Consider the following 16,073-nt stretch of genomic DNA (forward strand, 5'->3'; position numbering starts at 1 on the left):
CATGGCATACAACATGATTAAACATCTGTGCTAAAATCAGTGCTAGTATTGCATGTTCATGTGCAAAATGCTATGTACGCAGTCCTTCATGATCCTGTGCTCTCTGGTTATGAAGCTGGCCAAGTGCTTCACAAACATTTTGTGTAGTGAGTAACTGACAGGTGGTGGGGCGGGGAATGGATGACATATCAGGTGGAGTCTGATATGGTACATCGTATAGTGAACATGCATATGTATACCAAACCTCTGGATCTGTGATAGGGATAGGTAGCTTTCCCTCTGACAATAGGCTCCACCCAAAAGTGGGATCTCCTCCACGAAAAGAACGGATCACCTCTTCTACTCTGTGTGCTATGAAGGTTCGTCGCTTATAGCGGGTCATGTGTCGTAAAGTCTGTTGTGCCTCCTATGTCAACATGTGGCCCAATGCTCATTGGCGTATCAAGTGAGACCTCAGTTCTCTGCATTCATCATCAAACCAGGGGTGCTGCGGCGTAGTCCCAGTAGGAGCGTGTGTAGAAGACTTGGTGGTGGGAAAGGAGCTAGTGGCAGCCTCGTGTATCACTGTGACAAGGGCATCTGATGCACGGCCAAGGTCTGTCTTTGTGCTGAGCATATCAATCTCTTGGGTGAGGTGTCTGTCATAGTTATGGTCAAGTGCATGATCAAAGTGGACATGTGTACGGGGCTGCATGCAGAGGGCTGCCTGTGGGGTTGGTGTAGTAAAAGATAGATAGGAATGATCAGCTCCAATATGGGGAGGGGGCACATAAAAATCTTGAAGTCGTGACATAAATGAGAGGGGACCCATCAAGTAATCCACTGTACTACTCCCTCCACCATGTGGAAAGCATGTAAGTCCACCAGATTGTGGCCAACGGGTGATCCCATTATAAATGATGTGATCATGTATAGCCTCCATTCCCAACAGGCGATGACCATATCCTGTGACATGTGCATGTGTATCATCTGATAGTCTCAGGGGACCAAGTTCAGCCATGTCAAGTTCAGGTACAATGACACTGTCATTGTCAAAGTCCAACAGTCCCACTTGTCTGTCACTGGTGCGGGCATTGAAATCCCCCAAGAGTAGGATATCACCCTGTCTGGAAAACTCCACGATATCGACATATAGTGTCTCGTATGGGCTATGGCCCTCTATAGTAACCTGACGTGCATATAACGATGTATCTGGTGGGAAATAGCATACCACAATTTAAAGCTGGCAGGTGTCTTGAAGGCTGATTTTGATCCACATATGATGGGCATATTTCTTGGTTCTAACAATGGAAACGTTAGGTCTGAGGTGTGTCCGGAAAAGGACAGCCACTCCCCCTGAGCCTCGAATACCAGTATCTCTTCCGGTTTCTTTTTTGTGGGCTGATTCCCATGTGTACCCATTTATGATGGGCAGTCGTGTCTCTGGGCTCTCATGTGTCTCTGTGTAAAAGATCAAATCTGTCACCATTTATTGATATCCCAAGATTAATAAAGCATTGACCAAGGTTGACTTCGGTCAAAGGATGTTTTTAATGGTCAAAGTTATGTTGACTTTTAATTAATGATTTAATTAAAGTCAAAGAGTTCGGAGGATACGGAAAGACTTAGAGGATTCTAAGTATAAAAGGGGAGGATTCCCAAGAAGCACTCTTTAATGTGCTAGTGACCTGGTCAAAGTCAAAAATAACTTGGAGGATTCCAAGATGTGGGGCACTGGACCCAAGTGGTTTAAATTCCAGGAAATCCAGAGAATAAGGAATGCGACCCGGACCCAAGTGGTTTGATTCCAGAAATCCGGAGAGAAAATGTTAAAAAGGGGCACTGGACCCAAGTGGTTTAAATTCCAAGAAATCCAGAGAAAAATTAGTGGGACCCGGCCCAAGTGGTTTAATCCAAAAATTTGGAGAGTTTTAATGGGGAACTGGCCCAAGGGATTGATATTTAATCATCCAGAAACTCGGTGTGACTTTGGTCAAAGGAATTGACCTTGGTCAAAGTGGGTTGACTTTGGATCAACCTAGTATTATATATTATTATGTGCACATATATGTGTGTAGGGACGCCCACTGTGACTAGGATTAGTCAAGTTTATTATTTTTAAAGATGCATGCAAGGCTAACAATTAATGTGTGCTTGTTATGGTGCCATTAGTATTGTTACAGGTACACGGGTGAACAAAAGGGATTTTAATGAGTGGGACCCACGCACGAGCTTGCTAAGGCTCATGTGACCGAGCGCGTGCAAGAGGATTCTAGAGTGTGTGAGTCAAGCTAGCTAGGTGGCTTGTACCTAGCCTTAGAGGCCTATGCTTAGGCATATGGCCAGTTACTATTTTTGGAGGTCTTTAGATAAGCCTCAACTTTTGTAAAGAAAGGAGTCTAGTTTTTGTGGATTGCTACAGATTGGTACAGCAGGAACTTTGTACTTGAACTTCCTTGCAATTAATACAAACCCGAAAGGGGGGATCCAGAGATGCAGTTGCCCTGGATCCTAGTCGGGGTGTGGTGTACCTTTCACATGTATGCTTGAGCAGGAAACAGAGGAAATGAAACAGTAAAGAAAAAAAAATGGTCGTGCTGCAGATTGTGATGATTCCTGTCTGTAATTGATGAAATGAAGCTGACTGTGTTGTTATAATATCCCTGTTAGTAAAAGTCTCATTGAAACCACCTGGATCAGACCATAGAGTGCCATTACAATTCCACACAGCAATTCTGAATTTGTTACATGCATTTATCCCCGTGTTCTGACACCGTCATAATTCAACATTCTCTTTCTCCTCAATTATTCACTCTTGTCAATTTTTTCTCGAATGATAACTCTACCATCTCGATAAATGGCCCATTTTCCAGCTTCTCTAGCTGCCATCACTTTCTTTAGGCCTTTCCGCTTATGTTCCTGTTGTAGTAGGGTGAGGTCATCATTGAGATAGATCTTTGTGCCCTTCAGTACAGCCCGCATGCTGAGGAGAGTAGATCTATCTGTGGCTGTCCGTAATTTCAGTACTAGTGGACGGTTGGGAAGCTCTACTTTGCCCACTCTCCATGCGGATTCACACGTGAGGTTGACGCCCATTTTAGTGAAAAGGGTTTCAGTATCTGACATTGGTGTGTCTTCCATTTCCAAACCTCGTACGAGGAAATTTAGTGCCTTACTATTCTGTCTTTTATCTTCTTCCAATGATTTATGGAATAATCAAATTTGCGCTTCACACCCTCGTGTGTATGAACTTTCTGTGTGTAGCAGTTGTAGAGTTGGTTTGTAGAAGGTTGCTATGTTGAAACCGGTGTTTGTGTTTGCACAGTGAAATCTGGGAATGTCAACTCTTGAAGTCGGTGCAGTGTGGAGTTCTTGCAGGCATAATATTGTTGCGCCAAGCATACTATTGCATTGAATAATGTCTTCTGGTGGCATGGAAAAGACCTTGTGTTAAGGCTTTGTATCGTTGTAGTGCTTGGGTAGGTTTTTGCCAAGTTGGGCTGGTCGAGCAGCCATTTGCGAGAGAGAGGGGAGGTAGATGGAAGGGGGAGCGGGAGCGAGCTCACAATAGCAGCTCATGTTAACATTATGAAGTATTGAAACTAGGTATGATAATCAAAATTTGCACTGGAAATCTCGTCACCTCTGAGGGAATAGTCAATGGTGCGGATGGAATTTTTAAAGGATCTAACATGATTGCAAAGCCTCCCTTCACCTGGATTGAGTTCAAAGACATTCAAGTGAGTGCTCAATCTCGAGCAGCAATTCGCCCTTATACAATGCCAGCATACCGAACACATGGACACCAATTTCCCAATTTGTGTGAGCTTTTAGTTTGTCCCTTCGATATGGTGGCTTCAAGCTGGGAGCCCGTGGCCCGATAGGATCCCCTCCTCTTCCAAAGCCTATCAAGTTACTTTGACAAAGCAACAGGTTATCATGTTGAGGAGAGGCGCCACAGACTCCGTAGGTACTTCGGTGTATGGGCGTGTCATTGGATACAGGGGATTCAGTGCCGATGACTTCGATTCTTGTTTCCACAAATCACCCTCCATTTTCCTGGCTTGGCGGCCGAGCTTCGCCCCATTGTTAGGGATTGGGGGGCACACTTTGGGTGGGTCATGTAGGATACTTTCGCAGATGTAGTGGCTGCCGCAAGTGTCCGTTGAGTTCGCTGCTTGATCCCTCTAGTTTGCCTTCGGAGCTAGAGATAGTGAATGCTGCGAGGGCTATTTCTCAGAGTCTTCTCGTCATAGGACTTCTCGATCAGTGCTTGAGGTGCCATGGATTTGGGCTCTAGGCGCGATCATACCCTCGCTTCATTAGAACAGAGCCCCCTCTTCCTAGCCATTCGAAGTCGACAGCACAGGGCGTAACCCGCCAAAAGAGTGCCCCACCGGATGGCGAGGGATGGATGAAGGTTGTAGGAAAAAAGTAAAAGAAGAACAAATAGAAAAGCAAGCCTTTAGAGGTTGATGAGGAGGTGGAGTGCAGTAGACGCAGTAGGAGCTTCTCTCCCCGCTCCCCTTAGCCCCCTCCCCAACCACCCCCACCCCCACCCCCTCCCAACCCAACCCCCCTGTAGAGGAGCCAGTGATTGCAACCCTACAAGATGTGCAAAGTACCCCCTCCACCCCATGAGTTGTCAGCACCCAAGCAGGAGAGGAGGTACCTGTCACCATTTATTGATATCCCAAGATTAATAAAGTGTTTTGACCAAGTTTGACTTTCGTCAAAGAATATTTTTAATGATCAAAGTTATATTGACTTTTAATTAATGATTTAATTAAAGTCAGAGAACTCGGAGGATTCCGAAAGACTTAGAGGATTCTAAGTATAAAAGGGGAGGATTTCCAAGAAGCACATTTAATGTGCTAGTGACCCGATCAAAGTTAAAAATGACTTGGAGGATCCCAAGAAGTGGGGCACTGGACCCAAGTGGTTTAAATTCCAGGAAATCCAGAAGAAAAAGGAATGGAACCCGGACCCAAGTGGTTTGATTCCAGAAATCCGGAGAGGAAAATAAAAAGGGGCACTGGACCCTAGTGGTTGAAATTTCAGGAAATCTAGAAGAATAAAGAATGGGGCCCAGCCCAAGTGGTTTAATCCAAAAATTCGGAAAAGTTAATGGGAACCGGCCCAAGGGATTGGTATTACATCATCCAGAAACTCGGTGTGACTTCGGTCAAAGGGATTGACCTCGGTCAAAGAGGTTTGACCTCGATCAAAGTGGGTTGACTTTGGGTCAACCAAGTAATTAATAATAATATGTGCACATATATGTGTGTGGGGACGCCCACTATGACTAGGATTAGTCAAGTTTATTATTTTTAATGATGCATGCAAGGCTAACGATTAATGTGCGCTCGTTGTGGTGCCATTAGAATTGTTACAGGTACCCGGATGTATTAAAAAGGATTTTAAAGAGCGGGACACACGCATCGGCTTACCAAGGCTCATGTGATCGAGCGCGCACAAGTAGCTTCGAGTGTGTGTGCGGTAGCTAGCTAGGTGGCTTGTACCTAGCAGTTAGCGGCTAATGTGAAGGCACATGACCAGTTACTATTTTTAGATGTTTGAGATAAGTCTCACCTCTTGTAACGATTCTAGACTAGTTCTTAGTTCTGGGATAAGTCTCACCTCTTGTAATGATTCTAGACTAGTTCTTCGTTCTGGGATTTTGGAAGACAGGCTGCTTCTGCAGTTACTTGTAATAAAACTTTCTTGCAATAATACCAAACCCGCAAGGGGGGATCCAGGAAAGCAGTTGCCCTCGATCCTAGTGGGGGTGTGGACTAGCTTTCAAATATATGTTGTGTATGAAGAAAAAGTGCAGAGAAAAGAAACAAAATTTTAGACGTGCTGCAGTTTTGTGAATCTCTATGTGTGTAATCTTGAAAAGGAATAGCCTGTTTATGTTATAGTATCTCAGGTGGTTCGTCCCTAGCCTACAGCTTAGATCCGCGCATCCCCTAGTTAGGCCACTCCGCGCATCCCCTAGTTAGGCCGCTCCACTTCCTTTTCTTCCTCACTCGGTTCTCAAGAGTTGCCATTGGAGTTGTACCGCTCTGGCCCTTGGGACTATCTAGATGTGCTTGTTTGGGCATCAATATTTTCTTTCTCTGCAAGGGGGTAAATGGGAAGATCACTGCTCTTGCCCCATCAGATGGACCGAGTTACTCTTTCACGCTTCTCAATGATGGGACCAAGGAGTGGTCAGATGACCTTGCTTGGGAGGCCGTTTGTGCGCAGACTCAAGAGCAAGTACAGGGATGGATTGGCACCATGGCTGGAGAGTTACTTAGGCAACAGTTTCAGGCAGGTGATGTTCGCTTGAGGTGGCACCGCAACGCCAAGTGGTTTTGCCTTACAGTGATCGTTAGGCCTTCACTTCATTGAATATATCTACAGTATTTTTGGCCTTGTACGGGAGCGAAGCTCAGGGGCTTCAATGGCATATCCTTGGGTGAGATCTCGAGTTGGCTTGAGAAGGCGTACACTCATGGCACAAAGGGGCTTACTCCACTGCTGAAGGTTTTAGGGAACGATTTGGATGAGTCAGACCCTCCCCTCTAAACCTTCACAAAAGCGTCTTCGTTTGTTTGCAGGGATTCCATCGACGATGTCGACATGGTACCTTGGTTCCTGGGTGCGCGCTTTGGGTCGGCATAGAGACAAAGGGTTCCAGGATTGGGATCCTCATTATCTACGCACCTACAGATCTTCGGCGGAGGACTTCCTTCTGGCAGACATTGGTAGATTCGGCCCCTGAGGTGGATTCATGGATTATTGGAGGTGACTTCAGCAATCTCTAGACATTGGAGGATCAGCAAGGCAGGGGTTCAGAGTTAGCTGGCATTGCGCACGTGGAGTAGACTACGTGGGAGTCCTTCCTCTTTGCAGTAGGAGGGAGGGACAATTGGAGAGAGCCTTCTTTTAGCATATGGCCAGGGAGTGTAGATTTCTCTTGGGGCTTGCGGCGGGAAGGGGGTAGATTGTTGGAGCAGTTGGATCGTTACTAAGTCAACAAGTGGAGAGTTGGCAAAGGTGGATAGTCCGGGGTGGTGCCTGGGACGAGAGTGTCAGATCATAGTCGTGTGATCATGACTCTAGACGAGGCGGCTCATTCCATAGCCTCGGTTCTTGCAGGATCCTGGATTCTTTCTCTTTTGGAGTGGAGGTTCATAGCCATATAGTGGATCTGTGGGATAGGGAGTGGGATGTTTGTGGTGACTTGGCGGAGCAGGTGACACAGGCTTCAGCAGATTCGAGCAGCATTTGTCAGGAGGCAGGCCCAGCCAGAGTAATGGGCCAGGGGGAGGGGTCTCCGCAAAGACCTCCCTTCCATTCAACGTATGCAGCAGGCAGCTCGAGGTTCGGAGGAGCTCCGGCTTCAGGAGATCCGTGCACGTTCCATGCTGGAGGAGTCAATGCAACGACAATCAGATTTCTCCTTCCATGCTTCCACATCCTTTTGGGCGAGGAAAGGTGATAGGATGAGGTGTGAGTTCTTTCAGACACATGGTCAGAGATCTTCAGGGGAGCAAATTCGCAGTTTCAAGGCCCAGGATGGTAGCCTTGGGATGGCCCTGAGGAGGTCATGGAGATTGCCACAGGGTACCATTGGACACTGTTTCTGTAGGAACAGTGCATGCCAAGGATATTGTGTGCTAAGTCTCATAGACCATGTTTCCCTATTTGCGAGGGGGATTTGCATGTTCTCCTATGGTATCTATAGGAGCTGGACAACGTGGGCCAACCCGTAACCGTCCATCTCGGACCACGGCCCACTTTCCCTCCTGACGGGCTGTATCCCTCTGTTGTAGGAGAGCACGCCGCTCCTCCACTTGTAAGGTGTGAGGTCCTCATCCATAAAGACAGTGGGGTGGTCTCGTAAAGAGGAACACTGTCTGAGAGTTGCAAGTCAAGTCAGAGTATCCCGAAATCTAATAATCACGAGCTGTGGGTGCATGAGGTCTCGTCTCGTGCGCCATGCATGCTCAATCCCATGCTCTACAATCCCCATTGTGGAGGTCACAAAAGCGGTCGCATCTACCAAGGGTATGGATGAATTTGTCCGAGGGATCCCCCGTACTCAGATATTGAGAGCCTTATTGGCTCTCTGCTGTTGCTCGGCAATAGTAGCTGACACGGCCGCCTTTGGTGCACGTTTCACAATGTCCACCCATCTTGTGGTCTCCTCAATAGCTGTCTGAATGGTGATGATTTGATCCTCTACCTCAGGTGTGTTACGTGGAGTGGCTGTGACTGTAACTGTAACTGTAACTGTGAGAGCGACAACCTCCTGTCGTAGGTGTAGAATCTCTGACCCATACTCTGAATAGTGCGAGCATGCTCCACCTCTCTATCCCGTAAGTGATGAATCTCCGTCAAGATGTACTTGATGGTATCCTTTGAAATCGTGGGGGGTGAGAATTGTGACATGGTGTAAGTCTGGAGTGACTGATGGAACATAGGTCCAATGCTAGCTGTATAGGATGAAGGGGTGGGGAAGGGCTGCTGTGTAAGGGGTAGGGGTGACATATAACTCATTTGCAGTGGGGAGGGTTGCAAATGGAGTGTTGGATTGAAGGCGTCTCCTATAGAAACTGGCACATTGAGAGTGGAGGTGATATCTGAAGTGGTGGCTGTGGTGGTACCCATGATAGTAAGCTTGGAAATTGGTTTGCTATCCACTTCAAGGCCGTTGCTGCGAGACGTCCTTTTCAAAAGATCTCCGAGGATTGCTTGTTTGGGTGATGGTTTAGGTTTCTCTTTCTCCTTCTCTGTCTCCTTATCTGTGGCATCAAACCCCAAGGCAAGAAGGAAGAAGGAGATTCTTGAGCTGATTCAGTTCAGCCCTAAGTGTGAGGGCATTCCTCCAAGCTCTAAGTTAGCATCAATGGAGAGTAATTTTTGAAAGGATTCCAGGCAGGCCACTTGGTGTCGACCAGCAAAGCCACGGGCCAGCCAAATGGGCAGATGTAGCAGGCAGGAACATACGCGCGCAGGAGTGATTGTTTATAGCGGGGGGTTGATGTTTGTCGAACTGAGGCTGGTAGTTCTGAAGCGAGCTTGGCAATGGCAAGGCCCAAGGTATAGGCTTTGCTTGCTAGCCTTGCTACCCTTGCTAGGTAGCACAGTTGCGGGTATTTCCAGTCAAGGCAGCGCAGGCACCTCCAGGCCAGAAACGTGGGCAGTTGCAGGAGCGCAAACAGGCCCAGGAATCAGGGCTGTGGGCAGATGCTCATGAGAGCAAGTGAGTGGGCGTGATGCTGATGCGTGACCTGGAGTTGATGCAGCAGGTTTGGGGCAGTGTGTCAAGCAGCAGGCGCAGGCGTAGACCAAATGGTGCGGGTATAAACAGCAGGTCGCAGCAGGAGGCAACAGGTTGTGGATGAGGCAACAGGTCAGGGGTAAAAAACAGGAGGCAAGTATATCAGGGTGGAGCTGATCATCTATGGCACGTGGGCCAGGGCGGAAGTAAGCAGCTATGGCGCGAGGGTGCAGGACAGAAGTGAGCAGCAATGGAGGAAGAAGGAAGGAGGCAAGGAGGAAGAGAAAGAAAGAAGAAAGAAAGTTTATTAAAATCTTTCTGAGACCGTGAAGGTCTACGAGACTAAAGATAATTGATACAGTGGTCAGATGACCTTGCTTGGGAGGCCGTTTGTGCGCAGACTCAAGAGCAAGTACAGGGATGGATTGGCACCATGGCTGGAGAGTTACTTAGGCAACAGTTTCAGGCAGGTGATGTTCGCTTGAGGTGGCACCGCAACGCCAAGTAGTTTTGCCTTACAGTGATCGTTAGGCCTTCGCTTCATTGAATATATCTACAGTATTTTTGGCCTTGTACGGGAGCGAAGCTCAGGGGCTTCAATGGCATATCCTTGGGTGAGATCTCGAGTTGGCTTGAGAAGGCGTACACTCATGGCACAAAGGGGCTTACTCCACTGCTGAAGGTTTTAGGGAACGATTTGGATGAGTCAGACCCTCCCCTCTAAACCTTCACAAAAGCGTCTTCGTTTGTTTGCAGGGATTCCATCGACGATGTCGACATGGTACCTTGGTTCCTGGGTGCGTGCTTTGGGTCGGCATAGAGACAAAGGGTTCCAGGATTGGGATCCTCATTATCTACGCACCTACAGATCTTCGGCGGAGAACTTCCTTCTGGCAGACATTGGTAGATTCGGCCCCTGAGGTGGATTCATGGATTATTGGAGGTGACTTCAGCAATCTCTAGACATTGGAGGATCAGCAAGGCAGGGGTTCAGAGTTAGCTGGCATTGCGCACGTGGAGTAGACTACGTGGGAGTCCTTCCTCTTTGCAGTAGGAGGGAGGGACAATTGGAGGGAGCCTTCTTTTAGCATATGGCCAGGGAGTGTAGATTTCTCTTGGGGCTTGCGGCGGGAAGGGGGTAGATTGTTGGAGCAGTTGGATCGTTACTAAGTCAACAAGTGGAGAGTTGGCAAAGGTGGATAGTCCGGGGTGGTGCCTGGGACGAGAGTGTCAGATCATAGTCGTGTGATCATGACTCTAGACGAGGCGGCTCATTCCATAGCCTCGGTTCTTGCAGGATCCTGGATTCTTTCTCTTTTGGAGTGGAGGTTCATAGCCATATAGTGGATCTGTGGGATAGGGAGTGGGATGTTTGTGGTGACTTGGCGGAGCAAGTGACACAGGCTTCAGCAGATTCGAGCAGCATTTGTCAGGAGGCAGGCCCAGCCAGAGTAATGGGCCAGGGGGAGGGGTCTCCGCAAAGACCTCCCTTCCATTCAACGTATGCAGCAGGCAGCTCGAGGTTCGGAGGAGCTCCGGCTTCAGGAGATCCGTGCACGTTCCATGCTGGAGGAGTCAATGCAACGACAATCAGATTTCTCCTTCCATGCTTCCACATCCTTTTGGGCGAGGAAAGGTGATAGGATGAGGTGTGAGTTCTTTCAGACACATGGTCAGAGATCTTCAGGGGAGCAAATTCGCAGTCTCAAGGCCCAGGATGGTAGCCTTGGGATGGCCCTGAGGAGGTCATGGAGATTGCCACAGGGTACCAATGGACACTGTTTCTGTAGGAACAGTGCATGCCAAGGATATTGTGCGCTAAGTCTCATAGACCATGTTTCCCTATTTGGGAGGGGGATTTGCATGTTCTCCTATGGTATCTATAGGAGCTGGACAACGTGGGCCAACCCGTAACCGTCCATCTCGGACCACGGCCCACTTTCCCTCCTGACGGGCTGTATCCCTCTGTTGTAGGAGAGCACACCGCTCCTCCACTTGTAAGGTGTGAGGTCCTCATCCATAAAGACAGTGGGGTGGTCTCGTAAAGAGGAACACTGTCTGAGAGTTGCAAGTCAAGCCAGAGTATCCCGAAATCTAATAATCACGGGCTGTGGGTGCATGAGGTCTCGTCTCGTGCGCCATGCATGCTCAATCCCATGCTCTACAATCCCCAGTGTGGAGGTCACAAAAGCGGTCGCATCTACCAAGGGTATGGATGAATTTGTCCGAGGGATCCCCCGTACTCAGATATTGAGAGCCTTATTGGCTCTCTGCTGTTGCTCGGCAATAGTAGCTGACACGGCCGCCTTTAGTGCACGTTTCGCAATGTCCACCCATCTTGTGGTCTCCTCAATAGCTGTCTGAATGGTGGTGATTTGATCCTCTACCTCAGGTGTGGTACGTGGAGTGGCTGTGACTGTAATTGTAACTGTGAGAGCGCCAACCTCCTGTCGTAGGTGTAGAATCTCTGACCCATACTCTGAATAGTGCGAGCATGCTCCACCTCTCTATCCCGTAAGTGATGAATCTCCGTCAAGATGTAGTTGATGGTATCCTTTGAAATCGTGGGGGGTGAGAATTGTGACATGGTGTAAGTCTGGAGTGACTGATAGAACATAGGTTTAATGCTAGCTGTATAGGATGAAGGGGTGGGGAAGGGCTGCTGTGTAAGGGGTAGGGGTGACATATAACTCATTTGCAGTGGGGAGGGTTGCAAATGGAGTGTTGGATTGAAGGCGTCTCCTATAGAAACTGGCACATTGAGAGTGGAGGTGATAGCTGAAGTGGTGGCTGCGGTGGTACCCATGATGGTAAGCTTGGAAATTGGTTTGCTATCCACTTCAAGGCCGTTGCTGCGAGACGTCCTTTTCAAAAGATCTCCATGTCCTTAATCTCTCAAGTCTAGTCTAGTCCGTCGCATAAATGTCACATCCCCAAAAGGGGCCAACATACACAGTAGTAGGCTTTACCAGAGTGTCGAAAAGCCATTCTTTTGTCAGACGGTACTGAACATGTGCTTGGTGACCGTGTCTCTCAAGTTGTGCCAGGGCCCCTTGCCCCCCAGTGAGCCTTGCTCTAGTTGCATGTATCATCCTGAAGACCGAGCCTGAAAAACCAGCTCCTAAGTAAGTGTGTGACTACACAACCTCCACTGGTTCTCCACGGTAGGTAAAACTATGACGATGTAGCACTACTTGTGAAGTGTTGAAGATCATGACCGTTGGTTTTCCCAAGGTTAACTGTCAAGTTTCTCTCCCTACAGAACATCTCAAGAACCTCAAAGGTTTACACCCGTCTTGGTGAAAAGGATTTGTGCATCTATGAATGGAGTATCTTCAGGTCCCATGCCTCATACCAATATATTCAAGGCTTTATTGGCCCTTCTTTTTTCCTCCTCCAAGGTCCGAGATGACTTCCTTTTTGGGGGTCGGAGCCCCCTTTTTGACTACTGCTGTCCACTTGAGTATCTCTTGCTCTCTCTCAGTATGCTTCTCTTGCAGGGCAGCCTGCATGGCTATCATCTCTTTTTTTTCGAGGGATGCATTCTCATCTTTCAATACACTGAGGGCTTCATTGTTTTCTCCTATTGCGGGCTCCTTAATCTTCTGCAATTCTGATCCCAATTCATTGACCTTATTTTGTAGTGTGGATCTCTCATCCATGCATTCAGCATGCTCTTTTTCCCAGGCCTCTCTTCTGCTCTTTTCTTTTTCCCATTCCTCCTGCATTTTAGTCCCTTGTCTTCGCATTTCTTGTAGGGCCTTATCTACAGATGACTTCTGAGCCATACGTATAATATTGGTGGATTCTAGACTTTCGACCTTATCAATGAGAACCATAATGATTCTGTTAAGATTTGCAATGACTTCCGACTCTTTGCTTTGTGGTGCACTTGTCAAGTAGGTATTCACTGCATTATCCAGTGCTTGTTTCCCCCATACATCCTCTAAAGATCCTCGTGTAGGCATTATGCTTCAGCAATTTGCCAAGTATCCAATGCATTCATACTGTTTGGCATCTGTCATTTCCTCATCTAAGCTCATAGCAATTCCTGCATAGCATACATTGGTAAACAGTACTTGCTGCACCCAGTCAGCAATAGGCTATCTGGGGCAGCCGAAAAGGGGGAGGCGTGTCAAAACAAAGGGGAAGGAGCCTGCACAGAACCAAGAGAAAAGGGGAACAGTTTTGCTGTAGCCTCCTGTGTCAGACGGTAAAGTCCCATTGCAATTCCAGACAGCCATTTTCAATCTCGCAGTGCATCTAAACCAGGAGGCTGACACCGTCATAAACCCCCATCTGCTTACTCTTCTCGAGCTTTGCCCTCATCTGCTAGATCTTCCTGATCTTTGCCTCCCTTGTTGCTTGTCTTAACTCGGATTATGATTTTCCCATTTCTGTATACAGCCCATTTCCCTGCATTTCTGGCCTACATGACTTCGGCCATGCCTTCCTTTTTATGCTCCTGTTGCATTAAAGTGAGATCATCATCTAGGTATATTTTTGTTCCTTTTAGACTGCCTCTCATACTCATAAGAGTGACTCTATTTGCTGCTGTTCTGAATTTAATGACAAGGGGTCTTTGGGACAGCTTCATTTTGCCAGTCCTCCAAGCTGAGTCACAATTCTCTCAATGATTGGAGTATGTCATCTCAATAAATCTGCCATCAAATGCTGTAAGACATCCCCCATGTGAGACAGAGTTTTCTATATTTTTTTCTACGCCACATGTAAGTATTTGTGTTTCAATCGCTTCCCTGGCACTGTCACCGACTCCTAGAAATTTAAGAATACTTATCACCTATTGGAACCTCTCTCTCTCTCTCTCTCTCTATATGTATTCTTAAATTTCTAGGAGTCGGTGACAGTGCCAGGGAAGCGATTGAAACAGCTTGCAAGCAGTTGTGGTCTTGTATCATCTTGGAGTTCCAGAGGGGCAGGAGGTGTATCGGGCCGAGATGTGGAGCTAGTGAGATTGAGATGGTCAGGATGCTGGACAAGATACGGGCTGAATATTCATCCTTCAAGCCAATGGACATTCATTTGTATCATGTCTTTGCAGAGTTTGACCCTGCACATGTAAATTTTCTTATATATATATATATATATATATATATATATATAGATATATATACAGAGAGAGAGAGAGAGAGAGAGAGAGAGAGGAAATGATTTAGTAACATCTACAAAAGGCCAAAATGACCTATGAGACCAAGAAACATAAGAAAGTCTAGTTACAATCCACTTCAGGCTGCCCATGGCACAAAAACAGCATCACTAAACTAAACTACTTTCAGGTGATAGGGGTGCCCATTGCATCTCCTCTCCAGCTTACTAAAAAAAAAAATCTATGATCTATGCTCATCAGTAAGTGGCCTTTCGTATATCAGTGAGGCCGAGCTTTACAATCTCTGATTAATGACTTCAAAAGCCGTTGTGGGACTAGGAGGCAAAAAGCACAACCAAAAAATCAAGGAGTGCCCATGGCAACTCAATTGGAGATTATTTATCACATAGCAAAACACCATCTACATTCTAGATCCTATTGTAGGGTGGCCTTCATTACATCAGTTTAAGATGGAGAGTGTTTAGGCTTGGATATAAAATCCCTTTTTATTGCTTCTACAGTCTGGTAGGCAGCCCATTTTCCTGCTTTTCTGGCTTCTTTGACTTTGCTGAGTTCCATGTTTCTTTGTTTGAGCTGAGTCGGAGTGTTCGATTGTGGCCGAGTCTGCCCAGAACCTTCAGAGATTTGACATAAATTCAGTATGCAGACCTTTGTATGAATGTATGCTCTTGTGCGCTTGTGTGTCTGAGAGTATATATTGATACAAAGTTCTCCCTCTACGCCTTTTCAGTTCTCTCTCTACCTCTATCTCCTACCCCTTTCTCTATACCTTTCCTCTTCTCCCTCTTCTTTATTCTCTATGTTCCCCTCTCCCTCAGCCATCCTTGGCTTTCCTCCCCTTTCCCTTGAACTCTTCATTGCACCTTGTGGAGGCATTCGACCACCCATTTGCTTGAATATTGGCCTTGATAAGATCTCAGTTCAGTTACAGCTTTGCTTGCATTTAGAGTTATTTCTTTCTCTTTTGCTTGCTCTGGGGATCTTCTTTTCAGGTGGCCTGTGTCGATCAGGGAAAAGTAAGAAAGATCCTTATGCATACATATATATATATATAAGAAAATTTACATGTGCACGGTCAAACTCTGCAAAGACATGATACAAATGAATGTCCATTGGCTTGAAGGATGAATATTCAGCCCGTATCTTGTCCAGCATCCTGACCATCTCAATCTCACTAGCTCCACATCTCGGCCCGATACACCTCCTGCCCCTCTGGAACTCCAAGATGATACAAGACCACAACTGCTTGCAAGCTGTTTCAATCGCTTCCCTGGCACTGTCACCGACTCCTATAAATTTAAGAATACTTATCACCTATTGGAACCTCTCTCTCTCTCTCTCTCTCTCTCTCTCTCTCTCTCTCTCTCTATATATATATATATATATATGCCAAAGAACACAAATACTTACATGTGGCGTAGAAAAAAATATAGAAAACTCTGTCTCACATGGGGATGTCTTACAGCATTTGATGGCAGATTTATTGAGATGACATACTCCAATCATTGAGAGAACTGTGACTCAGCTTGGAGGACTGGCAAAATGAAGCTGTCCCAAAGACCCCTTGTCATTAAATTCAGAACAGCAGCAAATAGAGTCACTCTTATGAGTATGAGAGGCAGTCTAAAAGGAACAAAAATATACCTAGATGATGATCTCACTTTAATGCAACAGGAGCATAAAAAGGAA

At 46.8% G+C, this 16,073-nt stretch overlaps 1 protein-coding gene across 4 annotated transcripts in view; it reads right to left on the reverse strand.

Moving 5' to 3' along the window:
• Positions 1 to 16,073, reverse strand: part of LOC147895618 (uncharacterized) — a 98,359-nt gene that overhangs the window by 80,696 nt on the left and 1,590 nt on the right. For all 4 annotated transcript variants that reach the window (XR_015542011.1, XR_015542012.1, XR_015542013.1 and 1 more), the window contains exon 2: positions 15,450 to 15,673. Coding sequence is in view for 1 of the 4 variants with exons in the window: in XM_087383924.1 (XP_087240050.1) it covers positions 15,450 to 15,673 (224 nt within the window). In the remaining 3 variants the exon portion in view is untranslated. The remainder of the gene's footprint in view (positions 1 to 15,449; positions 15,674 to 16,073) is intronic.

This window comes from Dipteris shenzhenensis, chromosome 13 (assembly GCF_047967505.1).
Source record: "Dipteris shenzhenensis isolate YYH24624 ecotype China chromosome 13, Dip_SZ_1.0, whole genome shotgun sequence".
NCBI classification, from domain to species: Eukaryota; Viridiplantae; Streptophyta; class Polypodiopsida; order Gleicheniales; family Dipteridaceae; genus Dipteris; species Dipteris shenzhenensis.